Raw genomic sequence first — 15646 nt, forward strand, 5'->3', positions numbered from 1 at the left:
CGTAGAGGAAGATGCTCCATTTGCATTAGTAATATACGAATTATGAAAATAGTCACATAACTTATCAAACACTCTAGCGTCACCAATTATATGATCAACGACTATATCAATTATCCATATATTTGTTCCACCAATATGCATAACAATACTATGATTATATTGAGCCATTTAGCTAAAACATGAACAATAAAGACACAAAAGATATGCAAAGGAATTAAGACGATTTACTAGGACACTGTAGCAGAATCACCGTTCTAGAACTATTCTCGGTACTGTAGCACGGCACTGTTCACTTTTTTATTTTTTTATTTTTGGCACAATACTAAGAAAAGTGGGCACAAAATTAAAGCACACAGGTCACCAAGAGTAAACTGCTCTAATGCCATGTTGAATTAAACATGGTAAAATACCAAAAATAAATATGACAATATTTGAGAATTTCTTGTATATTCATTAATCTCTAAAGTGAAATATATATAGGAGTTACAATTGGTATTACATACACACTTCGTCAATATGAGACAATAGATTACTATTTACACTTTAACTAATATATAAATGTATAACTCGCAACATGTGGCACAAAAACTCTAGCACAATGTTTTGAGTTTATTACAATGACTTAATTGAGCATTGAAGAGTTCTTTGCAAGCAACCAAGCAACGTAGGACGAAATAAAAAAGTTCAAGGACTAAAGTGAAAACACCTCATAGTAAAACTAGTTTTTTTACTATGGTAGCCAATCATGTATTAAAATAAAACGTTTTCTTGCTAAATGGTACCACAGTACCTAGATGTAAGCGGTTTTTTCATTGTTACGCTTCTGAATCAAAATAATTATGTTACATTGATTTGGTGTTTGTCCAAAATGTTTTCATTGTCGTGTTCATTTAACATTATTTAAAAGATTAGGGACCAAGTTGAGACAATAATTTTTTTTGAAACCAAAGTGAAATCACCAATGCATTTAAGGGGTTAATTTTGTAATTAACTCTAAAGGGGATCAATTATGCAATTAACTCAATAAGTTAAAAGTTAGTAAATGGACTTGCTTAGCATAGCATTGGGCCTTTTTAAAGTGATCATAGACCGGCTTGTGCCTTACTATTTTTTGGCTTATTTTTTGTTATGGTCATTGAAACTCGATTTTAACCCTACTTTACTTTTGTAACTCCCACCACTTTACTCTTGAAATTCAAAATTTGATCTACTTTACCATGTTTTCATTTCGTCTGTCAAATGCCTGTTAAAGTTGTTGACATGGATGGGTAAAATTGTAATATCATAGACTTATTTTTAGATATGCTCCCTGAAACTCAACTTTGATCCCACTTTGCCCCTTGGAACTCAAAAGTCGTCACTTTACTCCCTAAAATTCCAAATTTGGTCCACTTTGACTTGTAGATTCTCTCTCTATCTCTTCTCCCTAAAACTCAAAAGTCGCCCCCTTGGGACATATGTGGGACTCAACACCAAATATGACTATGTCGCATGTACTAATAAATTTGATTATAAATCTCCACTATGTGTTAACATTCAACAATCATATGTTATTAAGTTTAAAAGAAGAAACTAAGGATTGGAATTTTTTTTGGAGTTTCAAAGATCTGGAAAAAAATGAAAAAGAAATTGATTAATCTGGTGCACCCAAATCAAACTGACATAACGGAAAGAAAAAAAAAGTGTTTTGCCCCAATTCCACGGATAGCAAATCAATCTTAGAGAAAGAGAGAGAGGGAGAGACAGGTTTGATAACTTGATAATGAGGAAGAGAAGATGGAGTTTTCACCGGCAAGATGGGGTCAGTAATGATGGGATAAATGACGCCAAGAAGTCGTTCTCTTCTTTTAGGGTTTTAGATCACCATAATACATGTTCCTCTTCTTTCACATATGCATTTTTTAGTCCACATCAACATATTTGATGGATTTTGAATAGAATTGGCAGAATTAAGGTAATGTGGAGCGAACTTTGAGCTTTATGGAGTAAAATGATGACTTTTGAGTTTTAGGGGTAAAGTGGGATGGAAGTCGAGTTCCAAAGGGGTAACTAAAAAGAATACTATGATATTACAATTTTACCCATCCACTTCAGCAACTTTAACGGGTAGCTGACAGAAGAAACGAAAACATAGTAAAGTGGAGCGACTTTTGAGTTTTAGAGGATAAAATGATGACTTTTGAGTTACAAGGCAAAATGGGGTCAAAATCGATTTCCAAGGTTTGTAGGTAAAAATAAGCCTTTTTTTATATGACAATATTATACACTAAAGTTATTACGTCATCGTATTTGTATGAGTTTAAGCACCAAACTTATTACGTCAAAATGTGCAACACAAAACACACATTAAAACTCAATTGTTCAAAAAAAATTTAATTTTCATTAATAATGACGCATTACAAAATTTGAAATTGTGATTAGGGATGGGCAAAATACCCGTGGTTATGGATAACCATGGTTACCCGACCATTTAAACTTCACGGTTATGGTTATGGGTAACCGTTTAGATAATTAAACGGTTATGGGTATAACCGTTTACCCGTGAAATTTAAATGGGTGGTTATGGGTATTAACCGCGGTTATAAACGGATAACCGTTTACCCATTTATTTTATATATGTAATGTTGAATATTTAAAAAAAATATATATATATATATAGACACACACATACGGGGCTGTTTGACAGGGGATGAGAATATATATATACACACACACACACACACACACACACAAACACATACAAGCTGTTTGACAAGAGATGGAAAGTTGGGTTATTAACCCAACAATCACCTCTCTTCAATTTGAATACTGCATCTTTCTATTTTTTTTTTTTTTTTTGAAAACTGGAACAACAGAACCTGGGCTAAGAAGCCAACCAAACAGAAAGCCAACACAAGGCCAACAACAAGCAGAAGCTAGAAAATCCTTGCAGGGATTAATATTATGACAATTTTTTTTAAAATTTTTAAGTTGTTAAAAAACATGTAGACGGGTGAAAAATGGGTTATGGTAAAAAAAAAAAAGGATAAATGGGTTAAAAAGGGTAAATGGGTAAACGGGTATTAAACGGTTGCGGTTAAATGGGTATGCGGTTATGGGTATGGTTAACCGTTTATAAATGGTTATGGGTATGGGTATAACCGTTTAGGCAATTACCCAACGGGTAAACGGTTATGCGGATATGAGCATAAACGGTTATGGGTAAATTAACCGCGGTTACCCGCCCGCATAACCATTACCCATCCATAATTGTGATAGAAAGTTTATACTATACATATACCACCAATTAACAACTTGAAGATACAAGTCGAGTTCCAAATGGATAGTAGGCACGGAAACAATATCATGAGTAGTGTTGTTGTGCTTCCATGGCTAGATCACGGACAAATATCTTCTTTCCTAGAGCTTGCCCAGAAGCACTTTCGAGAGAAATTTTCACTTTTTTTTTTTGTTCCATGCCTATAATTCTCAACTCCGTCAAGCCAAAACTTCCCAAAACATACACTCGTCGCATTGAATTTGTAGAACTAAATCTTCCATAGTACGATGAGTTTCCAGAACTTCCCCCTCACTACCACGTACACCACCAATGGCGTCCCACCCCACCTCATGCCCACCTTCATAAAAAGGCCATGCGAATGTGTTTAGGCCCAAAATAATAGTTTGGGCCGAATAGAGAATCATTCTCGGCCCGGAAGGCCTTGCGGCATGGATCGTTCAGTACGTGGGCCTCCAAACCTAGGTCGACTAGGTCAGGACGTAGGATAAGTCGAGTCCTGGTGCAATAAGGAGTCTCGGCAGGATTAATAACCCGAGAGCGAATCCGGCTCAATAAAGGACTAGGTTCACAGTCATAATGAAAGTAGGATTGGTCGAGTCAGTGTTTGATTGGGATAAGAAGTCCTAGTCCGAATGGGGTTTCAACTCGACCTTAGGGGGAGCCATTGCTATAAATAGAAGAGGTTGTGCATCATTTGAACCCCCGACAATTCAACACAAAACTGCCATGCGCAAGCTTTCTCAACAACTTTGAGATTTTTTCTTTTCTTTTCTCGCTGACACATCTTCCGTTGGCATCAACAGCACTGTGGAAGCAACTGGTGATATGTTAAGTCGGCATAGATAGCTCTGTCATCGTAGAATCAGTCGGTCTCGCAGTATCTTCCGTTGGCATCAACAGCATTGCGGCGAGGACGGTTGGTTACCTATCCAAGTCTCGGTCGAGAAGGATTTATGGATCCTTATTGATTGAGGTCATCTCATTAGCCTCCTCGGCGAAGTGAGGTGTTACAGTATATCGAGCTCGGTGCATTGCACGCTGAGTTATTTTATGATTGGATATTCCCAAATGAGATTTAGAGTTCGGCATTCGGACGGCTGAACCACGTTCACCATTAAAACTTATATTTGCTTTGAGTATTTGTGCCCTTACACTTTGGTGTCGATTCGGCGTGAGTTTACTCTGACGAATAACATCACTGTGACTGAATCCGACGACGACTACTCGTGAACTTCGTAAGAATAGTAACCTTGTCTTCAGGTTCGAGAACCCAAGAGGCCGAGACGCGTTCTTTCCTCGGTCGCAATCGCAAGACGCAGGAGTTAGCCGCGCACCCAACGCAACATCAACAAATTTACTCATCGGCCGAGCTCAGCCAACGAGTTGGCACGCCCGCATTCACCGAAAGACGTAGTTAGCTTATAGATTACTCGGCCTGCGCGCCACGTAGGCTTGGTAGTTTCTAGGGTCAACATTTTGGCACGCCCAGTGGGACCTAGGGCTAAACTACGAAGTTCATGCCAATTGAAACGCGATCGGTAAAAAAGAAAACAGCTATGGGAAAATCAACAGTCGATTTGCCGATTCAGAACATAGGACACAGTGTGCCACAGGCGCAGAATCCCGTCAGCGCCGTGACACCTGAGTCCACAAGCGCAACCTGCCGAGAAAGGGAAGTTAATCTCGGTGGTCAGGTTCACAGTCTTGAAATTCCCGACAGGAACACTTGCGTTCTCAATGAATGAGTAATGGAAGATTGTGATGAAGATGGTGGCGAAGGATCTGATCCACCCACAAGGTCGTTTCTTCGAAAACGGCTTGACGAGCAATCTCGGACGGTTGAACAGATATTGAGTCGAGGAATCGATAAGCTTCATGACGTGATACGTAATTTCAGTGAAGCACAAACCAGATTACTCGAAATACTGGTTAGTAAGGTCAGCAATGGTAGAACTTTCGATCTTGCCCATCATTTGCCGCCAAGGAATAATCTATTATCAAGTGCACCGGCCGAGCCAATTCCTGCTCGGCTCAGGCCAATTAACTTAGAAAGAAGATAAGGGTCAAATAGTAGGTCAGACGGATCCGACCAGAGAGTGGAAGTAACACCCGTCAATATGACCGAGGTCCAACGGATGATCGATTCGGCCATGAAGAAAGGGCCGAAGTTTCCTAAGTTTATACACCGATATCCAGCTTATGTGGAGCAGTTCGAATACCCTAGAGGTTTAAAATCCCAGATTTTAGCCTTTTTGCCGGAGAATCATCCTTATCATCGTTAGAACATGTAGCTCGTTTCACCACGCAATGCAGGGACGTCAATAGTGACTTTCACAAGCTGTGACTTTTCAATTTTTCGCTGACTGGTTCAACGTTTGCTTGGTATATTAACCTCCCACCAAATTCCGTCCAGAGTTGGGAGGAGTTGGTCGAGAAATTTCATGAGCAGTTTTATCGGCCGGGAATGGAAATGTTAGTATCCTCACTAGCAAAGATGGCTCAGGCGTCCGACGAGTCACCAATGGATTATCTTACCAGATTCAAATCAGCCAGGAATTGGTGCCGAGTACCTCTCCCCGAAGTCAAATTCGTCAGGCTTGCTCTGAATGGTCTTGACGTCGAATACAAAAAGAAATTCTTGGGGGCAAACTTTCGGGATATGTGCGAATTAGCCCAACATGTCGAGCAGTATGATTATTTGCTTCGCGAGGAAAAGATTTCGAAAGCTCCATCTCGGGGGACGATTTACAAAAATCCTACTGTCAATTATGCATCAACCGAGGATGAATGTGTTAGTGTGGATGCAGCTGAGATAGTGATAGATAAGCCTTACGTTTGCAAGGCACTGACTCAAGTTGACTCTGAGGAAGTCAAAATCCGCTCGGCCACTGAAGGAACACTGAAACCTTCAAAAGTTTATACTTTTGATATTACAAAAGCCGATGCAATTTTTGACCAACTGTTATCAGCGAGGATCATCAAACTTCGGCCTGGGCACAACATTCCCAAGGCCGAGGAGCTTAAAGGAAAGATATATTGCAAATACCACAATTCAAGCAAACATACGACAAATAATTGCGTCGTGTTTCGAGACAATGTCCAAAGCTAGATTGATAGTGGCAAACTGAAATTTCCAGAGAAGAAGATGAGCGTTGATACTGACCCGTTCCCCACAGTAACAGTAAATATGGTTGATGCATGCCTACCTAAGGACAAAGGGAAAGGGAAGGCCGAAGTTGTTGCGACGCAACGCTTTCAGAATCAGAATTCTCGACCACGTTTCATGGCCGATTTTCGTTCAAACGAACCACCTACAGCTTTAACGGGACCCGCTATTATCAAACCTATGATGGATTACAGGACCGATGAAGATAGTGGGACGGCGGTTTTATACAGTAAATGTAGAGCAAAGGTCAACAGTGAGCCAGAGGAGAAACCCTCTTCGCTTATAACGGAACGACCTACGGCCGCAACCCAGCAAAAGGTAGCCAACGTAGGCCATCATCAAGGGGTTTTTGATAGGCTCGGTCCTAAAGTGAGGATGGAAGAAACACCCTCGGTCAGGCGGCGTCTTGATTTTGATGCTCCATTTTATGACGAGGACTACTATATACGTAACTCTAGCAGCTCGGAATCATCTCGGAGCCAAAAAACTTTCAAACCTCCAGAACCTAGAGATCAACGTTGGTATACATATCACTCTTCGAAAGGCGTCTCTACCGCACTGTCCAAATCTCAGAAACGCCGGCACCAAAGGATAGATTGCATGGCCCGCCGACGGGCAGCCCAAGAAACTTCGGTCCTTAAATAGCGGCCGAATGACACAATTGTCACTGACGATGAACGACCACCTCTAGCTATTATGACAGAGTTGGTTCAAGGGAAACGGTTGGTCAATCAAGATATCGAAACCACGTTCGAAGAGGCTGATAAACGAATCAAACTGCTTCTTCGGCCTAGGGAGATGAAGGCACACCTCAAGCATTTCAGGCAAGAAGCTGAAAGCAAATTAGCCTCGCCGGCCATTCAAGAGCCTTTGATCAAAATTCGACGGAATTTGCATCCACCATTCCTCGGGGAGGCCTTGGGATATATGCGAGAATTTCATAAGAAACATTCGGCCAACTATCTGTATGGTTTGCCGAAAGCATGTCAAGACACAATTGATCTGATCTAAACTTGCCCTGATGCCGAGCAAATCATTCAGAATACCTCAGACCCCGGGTTGAAAGCAAGGTTCCAGCACATACGAGAAGCTCGTGTTCTTGGATTTGAAGTCGACCCATATACTGATATCGATGTCGCTGACTTTCCTTTCTCAATTGAGGACCTTCAGTATTTACGATATCACTTTGAAGTATTTTCGGCTGTGTCTCTCTTCGGCCTTACGGCCGATGAAATAGCACGTGTTGCAGAATTGGATGCCTATCTCGACACCAGAGACGCCCGTATGCATTACCAGGAGCAAGTTCGGGTCTTGGCCCGAAGCATACTTTCAATCCCAACCTCACCTGAGGCAATTACGCATAACCAACAGGCTGCCAAAGAGACGCCGCAGGATCAAACCATTGAAGAAGGAACAGAAGAGTCTCTTTGTCCAACTCTGACGGCAGCGGAGGCCGCAGTCGCCGACCAGACAAGAGACGCAGCGAGCGAAGAGGATCCTAACCTGATGGGCCCGTCAGTTCTGGATAACATGGAAATCAGTATGGTTCATGTGTTGCCCGCCGATTTTCAGTCAAGCACAGCTTAACCGAGTTTCCTTGATGGTGACGTAATTGCCGAGGAAGCCGGTCACATTGACTTTGTAACTATTACCGATGACGACTCTGCAACAAAAGAACAATATCAAAGCAGCTTTGGCCGAATTGTTTCCTCGCTCATCATCGGCCAACCTCCATAATTAGAGCCATTATATGTCACGGCCCATATTGAAGGGTATCCAGTCTCCAAAGTTTTTGTCGACTGCGGAGCGACGCTCAATATCATGCCTGTAAACATCATGAAGGCATTGCATCGCTCAAATGACGAACTCATTCCGTCCGGGATCACAATGAGCAGTTTCGTCGGAAACAAATCACAAACCAAATGGGTGCTTCCTTTAGCGGTAAATATTGCCGGCCGAAATCACATGACCGCCTTTTTTATCGTCGACTCCAAGACCGAGTATAATGCTCTGCTCGGTCGAGACTGGATTCATCAAACCAGCTGTATTCCTTCGTCCTTATATCAAGTGCTAGTTTTCTAGGATGGCAAATCGGTCATCGTTCACCCGGCTGATAGTCAGCCCTTCGAAACTAACATGATCCAAGCACGGTATTATGATGACCACGTCGGCTATATCACCCTACAGGGTTTCAATGACGAGGGATGGCCGACTAGGATTTTTGTTCAAAAAGCTATCGAAGTTAGCGCCGAAACTGTCCATCAGGATTCGGCGAGACTCAGTTTAGCTAATTTCATCCCCGAAGCCGATGTTTGACACCGATCGGGAAAAACGTAGGGCCGCGGTTTCATCTACTATGGAACGACTGATAGCCCATTGGTATACTATATCGAAACAACCAAATTCGGGCGTTAACCTCGTCGAGTTCCTTGCCGAATGAGATAATGGTCATGTCTTATCTCTTGACAAAATTCAAGCCGCCCCGGCCGAGCTCGAAGATAATCGGCCCCAAGTCAAAGATCCCTTGGAAGAAGTTAATGTTGGGACGGCCGATGACCCACAACCTTTATTTATTAGTGCTTTACTTCCCCAACCTCTGAAGAACGAACTTTGTGCCCTGCTGGAGGAGTTTAAAGATTGTTTTGCTTGGAGCTATCATGAAATGCCTGGTTTGGATCGTACTCTTGTCGAGCATGAGTTGCGTATTAAACCTGGATGTAGACCTTTCCGTCAACCACCTCGACACTTCTTGACCGAAGTTCAACTCGGTATCAAGGACGAACTAGTTCGACTTTTGAAAGCCGGGTTCATTCGGACAGCTCGATATGTGGAATGGTTGGCCAATATCGTTCCTGTTTTAAAGAAAAATGGTGCATTGCGCATTTGTATCGATTTCAGAAATCTGAATCTGGCAACTCCTAAAGATGAGTATACAATGCCGATTTCGGATCTATTAATCGATGTCGTGGCGAATCATGCAATCTTGTCCTTTATGGATGGACACGCCGGGTACAACCAAATTTTCATTACCGAGGTTGATGTGCACAAAACTGCTTTTCGCTGCCCGGAGGCACTCGGCACTTACGAATGGGTTTTCATGCCATTCGGCCTCAAAAACGCCGGCGCCACATGCCAACGGGCAATGAACACTATATTCCATGATTTAATTGGAACCATCATCGAAGTCTATATTGACGAAGTTGTAATTAAGTCCAAACAACAGCGGACTCATTTGGATGATCTCCGGCAGGCTTTCCTTCGTATGCGTCAACACAATCTCAAGATGAACCTTGCCAAATGCGCATTCGGTGTGTCGGCCGGTAATTTTCTTGGTTTCCTCGTGCATCACCGCGGAATTGAAGTGGACGAGAATAAAGCACGTGCAATCATCAATGTTCCACCCCCGACAACTACGAAACAACTGCAGTCCTTACTCGGTAAGATAAATTTTCTTCGTCGATTTATAGCTAACTCGGCAGGAAAAATGAAAGCGTTCTCGACGCTTTTGAAACTTAAGGACTCAAATACGTTTGCATGGACTGACGAGCATCAGGCAGCGTTTACACAAATCAAAGTCTCCCTCACGACACCACATGTCCTTGTTCCACCACGACGCAGTAAACCTCTCAAACTATATATCTTGGTGGCTGAAGAGTCCATCGACTGCCTCCTCGCCCAAGATAATGATGCCGGGCGAGAGCAGGCTGTTTTTTACCTCAGTCGAAATCTTAATCAACCGGAAACCAATTATTCCACCGTTGAGAAGCTCTGTCTTGCCGTGTTCTTCGCCGCCTCTAAGCTCCATCATTACATGCTTCCATCTGTTATACAAGTCATTGCCCAGACCGACGTTATCCGGTACATGCTTACCCGGCCAATCGTAAAAGAGAGAATTGGGAAGTAGACGATGGCGTTGTCCGAGTTTAGCTTGCAATACGTGCCCTAGAAAGCTGTCAAAGGCCAAGCATTGGTCGACTTCCTTGCTCAACACCCTTCCCCCTACGGTTTTGGGGACACCGATGTCGAAATCGGCATGGTTGAAACACGCGACAACTATTGGACGATGTATTTTGACGGTTCCAGTACTTCATCCTCGGCCGGCGTTGGGGTTGTCATTCAATCTCCTAATCACGATCGTTGGTATTTTTCGCTTAAGTTGGATTTTGACTGCACCAATAATCAGGCCGAATATGAAGCCTTTATCATCGGCCTTGGCCTCCTTCATGACCTGCGGGCCACCCGTGCCCTCGTCCTCGGCGACTCTGAACTTGTGATTAACTAACTTAATGGGTTTTTCTGCTACATGAGTTGTACCATGGCACCCTACCACATGGTTGCCAGCTATTTGGCCGACTCCTTCGACAGTATTACTTTCGAGCATATTTCCCGGATCCATAATACCGACGCGGACGAGTTGGCTCAAATCGCCTCCGGTGCACAACTCCTGGGGGGCAAGCTAGGCCGAGAAATACCGATGTTACGACAGCTGTACCCGGCCTTGGTTAACCAGCAAATTCTTCGACGCGACGACGTGATACGCACCAGAGTCATGTCCTTACCCTCGTTGTTAGATCGACAAGACTCTATGGAGGTTTGTGTTGTCGAGGCAATACCAGATGATTGGAGAAAGCCCATTATGCAGTACCTTGACAATCCCAATGGCAAACATAGTCGCAAAACACGAGTTCACGCCACGAACTATGTCATGTATCAAAATGAGTTATACCGGAAAGGCGATGATGGACTGCTATTACTATGCCTCGGCCCCCAAGAGGGTGCTCAGGCGATCACAGAAATACATGAAGGGATTTGTAGAGCTCATCAATCCAGACGGAAAATGCGATGGCTACTTCGACGACACGGCTATTTTTGTCCAAGAATATTAAAGGATTGTATCGAGTTTGCACGAGGATGCGTACAGTGCCAAATCCACGGGCCTATACAAAGGGTCCCGGCCGAATCGTTGAATTCGGTCATTAAACCATGGCCGTTTAGAGGATGGGCCATGGACGTGATTGGTAAAATCACGCCATCTTCTGGGGCTGCCAAGCACGCATAGATAATAGTGGCGACTGATTACTTTACTAAGTGGGTCGAAGCGAAATCATATGCCGAGCTAACATCTAAAGAAGTTTGTGACTTTGTGGAGGAACACATTATGACCAGATTCGGCGTACCGGAAACAATTATAACCGACAATGGCACGATCTTTACCGCCGTTTAGAGAGTATAAAACAGGTTTGAAAATTCGGCTTGAACAATCTACCCCGTATTACCCACAAGCAAATGGGCAGGCCGAGGCAAGTAATAAAGTGTTGATCGGCATTCTCGAGAAGGTAATAAAGAAAATGCCCGGTATGTGGCATTTGAAGTTGAATGAGGCATTATGGGCATATCGAACGTCACCCCGATCGGCGACTGGGACAACCCCGTATGCACTAACTTACGGACACGACGCAATGTTACCAGTCGAGTTAAGCATAAATTCATTGCGGTTGATTGAGCAAAGTAGTTTGGTTAGCGCCGAATATAATCAGTCCATGAGACAGGAGTTGGAAGATTTGGAAGAAGCGCGACTTGACGCTTACAACCTGTTGGTGGCACAAAAATGGATTGCCGAACGAGCCTATAATCAAAAAGTACGGCAGAAAACATTTGGCGAGGGTGAATTATTTTGGCAAACGGTGTTGCCCGTATGACTAAAGGATCCTAGGTTCGGCAAGTGGTCGCCAAATTGGGAAGGGTCGTTTGTTGTGCATAAAGTATACGGCAAGGGGGCATATCATCTTAGAGACCGGACCGGTTTAGTTCACAAATTACCAATTAACGGGAAATTTTTGAAGAAATACTATCCGGTCACTTGGGAAATGCGAGAGTAAAACATTCATTTCATTAAAATTGATAGAATACAAAGTGAGCTGGTCGATCGGTTTACATAAAAGACAAAATAACGTCAAGGCGAAGAAGGTAGAAGAGTGCCGAGCAGGGCTTTCAGCTCTAACCACCGTACCTCGCCCATGATGACCTCAGCCTGCCGGTTCTTCTTCTCCAGCTTCAACTGCTCGACCCGTTTTTGTTCGCTGCATACTCGGTTAAGCAGTCTTTGCCGCCCGACTCGAAGTCCTTAGCAAGCTCGGAGGCAATGGCCGACTTGCGTCTCGCCAATTCAGCCATTTGACGGTCGAGCTCAGCCAAGGCCTCTCATTTTGCCTTTAAAGCATCGATCTTTGGACGGAGAGTATCTTGGACGGCCCTCGCAGCTTGCAGGTCTTGTTCGGCCTTCAGAGCATTCTGGAAGAAACTAAAGGTCTTCCGAACCCGCTCCAAGGCAGACGACCCCTGAACGATAGCCTCGCCGCTCAGGTGACCATCGGCTCCGAGGTTGTTTAGACATGCACCGAGCAAATCAAGATCGTTGCACTCGAGTATTTACGATGCCGAAAGCGACAAAACTTCTTGCAACCGAGTTTGAGCAGTTGAATTAGCAGCTTCAGTCACAGCGACCGAAGGACCAGCCCCTCCAGTTGTGCTGGACAGGAGGGCTTTGAATTCGACTTCCCATGAGGCCTGCACACAAAATAAAGTTTGAGCTCAAAGAAATCCTAAAAAGGTAACAAGAGGGTTTCGTTTCTTTTAACCTGCCGAGAGGATACTTCGGCCATGTCTTCAGGATCGTTGCTCGAACCTAAAGAGCTTAATGGTCGAGCCCAGTGTCTTAGGCTGCTTCTCAGTTCACGCGGCCGATGGAGGTTATCTACATTCGATGGCCATCGAGGCGGCTAAGAAATATAGATAACACCCTTCGGCGCATAGAATTTTCGATGAAAAGAGTGTGCAGGCACCTGACATTTAGTAGTTTCCTGGTTTAGAGTTTTTACGGTAGAGAACTAACCAAGAAAAGGCGGAATGAGGTATTTACAAAGGCCGAAGTAACCTCCTGCGGGGGAATGTTGATATCCTGGTCCTACGGATGAACGGGCGTCTCCGCCGACGCTTCTGGCTCCCCGACAGGTCGTTTACCGTGGTCGACCGTAGATAGGCCGACTCGGACAGCAGCTTCGAGCACAGACTGGATGTCCTGGTCTTGCAGGTGAACGGGTGCGTCCGCCGCCGTTGCTGGCTCTTCGGCCGGTGATTTGCCATGGTCGGCCGTCGTAAAGCCGACTTAGACAGCCGCCTTGGACACGGGAGGAGGTTGACGATAGGAACGAAGGTGACTCGCCAGAGGCACCTCGTCGCTCCCCTCACTCTCCTCCAGAGTGACGGCCACGGGTTTTGCAGAAGTTTTCTCGACCGAGGGGACTGCCTTTTCTAAGACAGGTGCAGCCTCGACCAAGGAAACGACAACTGGTTTCCCAACCTTAGAAGCAAGCCGTGCGTGGACCGCTTCCTTGGCCGGAATTGGTCGATCCTCGACCAAGGCTTAGGCGACGGGGGAAGAAGGGGATACGCTGGGAGTCGTCGCCCCCGTGGTTTGACTGGAGATGACGTGAATCTCTCATTCTCCTTTCCTCGCCAGCTTCTTGACCCGTTTGGCAGGCCGAGGGGGTTCGACGGTTGGCTCGGCTTCTCGACGAGGCCGTTTACTTGGTAAAGCCTGCGCAGCAACCTCTGCCCTTTTTGAGACGGCCGATTTTTTCTTGGCCACAGTTGCGGCGGCCGCCTCTACCTTTTTCAACGGTCGACCACCTGAAAACGTAAAAGTAAATCAGCAAAACCGATCAATAGCTCAAAATTGAAAGGAAAAAGGGGAAAATAAACAGTTACCCTGGGCTTGGGAGACATAAGCTTTCTTGGGACGGTCACCGAAAAATTGGTCCAAGACGGTTTCGACCGGAACACCAAAGAACTCCTGGGTATACTTTTCCCACCACTTGCCAAAGGTATCGGTACTAAGTGTTTCCAGGATGGCCGGTCGAAGGCGGAAACCTTGGCATTGCTCTTGAAACTCCCTCTTGGCGATATTGCATTCCTTCTCCGAGGAACCAATCTCGCGTCCACGGCTTAGGACGTTTCGCGAGGAGAGAAGAGGGACTAGGCAGCCTTGAAGGTAACCAAGCTATCGAGCCAGGAATTTAGGATGGTATACCTCCCAGCCCACTCGTTTCCCATCACAGCCGAGAGGAAGGTCGTGAGTAAGCACGAATGACCCCGAGGACTGACGAAGGTCGGCGTCTTCGTCCGCGCCCCACATTGATATCATGGTGCTGCGGATGAACGGGCGTCTCCGCCGACGCTTCTGGCTCCCCGACAGGTCGTTTACCGTGGTCGACCGTAGATATGCCGACTCGGACAGCAGCTTCAAACACGGACTGGAGGTCCTGGTCTTGCAGGTGAACGGGTGCGTCCGCCGCCGTTGCTGGCTCTCCGGCTGGTGATTGGCCATGGTCGGCCGTCGTAAGGCCGACTTGGACAGCCGCTTTGGACACGGGAGGAGGTTGACGATGGGAACGAAGGTGACTCACCAGAGGCACCTCGTCGCTCCCCTCACTCTCCTCCAGAATGACGGCCACGGGTTTTGCAGAAGTTTTCTCGGCCGATGGGACTGCCTTTTCTAAGACAGGTGGAGCCTCGACCAAGGAAACGACAACTGGTTTCCCAACCTTAGAAGCAGGCCGTGCGTGGACCGCTTCCTTGGCCGGAATTGGCCGATCCTCGACCAAGGCTTGGGCGACGGGGGTAGAAGGGGATAGCTGGGAGTCGTCGTCCCCGTGGTTTGACTGAAGATGATGTGAATCTCCCATTCTCCTTTCCTCGCCAACTTCTTGACCCGTTTGGCAGGCCGAGGGGGTTCGACGGTTGGCTCGGCTTCTCGACGAGGCCGTTTACTCGGTAAAGCCTGCGCAGCAACCTCTGCCCTTTTTTAGACGACCGATTTTTTCTTGGCCACAGTTGCGGCGGCCGCCTCTACCTTTTTCAACGGTCGACCACCTGAAAACGTAAAAGCAAATCAGCAAAACTGATCAATAGCTCAAAATTGAAAGGAAAAAGGGGAAAATAAACAGTTACCCTAGGCTTGGGAGACAGAAGCTTTCTTGGGATGGTCACCGAAAAATTGGTCCAAGACGGTTTCGACCGGAACACCAAAGAACTCTTGGGTATACTTTTCCCACCACTCGCCAAAGGTATCGGTACTAAGTGTTTCCGGGATGGCCGGTCGAAGGCGGAAACCTTGGCATTGCTCTTGAAACTCCTTCTTG

General features: G+C 45.3%; 1 protein-coding gene across 1 annotated transcript; it reads right to left on the reverse strand.

The window, feature by feature from the left end:
• Nucleotides 1–12875: 12875 nt before the first annotated feature.
• LOC126603058 (uncharacterized) lies at nucleotides 12876–15190 on the reverse strand. Its single transcript, XM_050269821.1, has 3 exons — nucleotides 14590–15190; nucleotides 14056–14135; nucleotides 12876–13013 (listed from the first exon to the last, which is right to left on the reverse strand). The coding sequence occupies exons 1-3, from the start codon at nucleotides 15188–15190 to the stop codon at nucleotides 12876–12878; spliced, it is 819 nt and encodes a 272-aa protein (XP_050125778.1).
• Nucleotides 15191–15646: the final 456 nt, after the last annotated feature.

The sequence above is a fragment of the Malus sylvestris genome, chromosome 15, assembly GCF_916048215.2.
Source record: "Malus sylvestris chromosome 15, drMalSylv7.2, whole genome shotgun sequence".
NCBI lineage: Eukaryota > Viridiplantae > Streptophyta > Magnoliopsida > Rosales > Rosaceae > Malus > Malus sylvestris.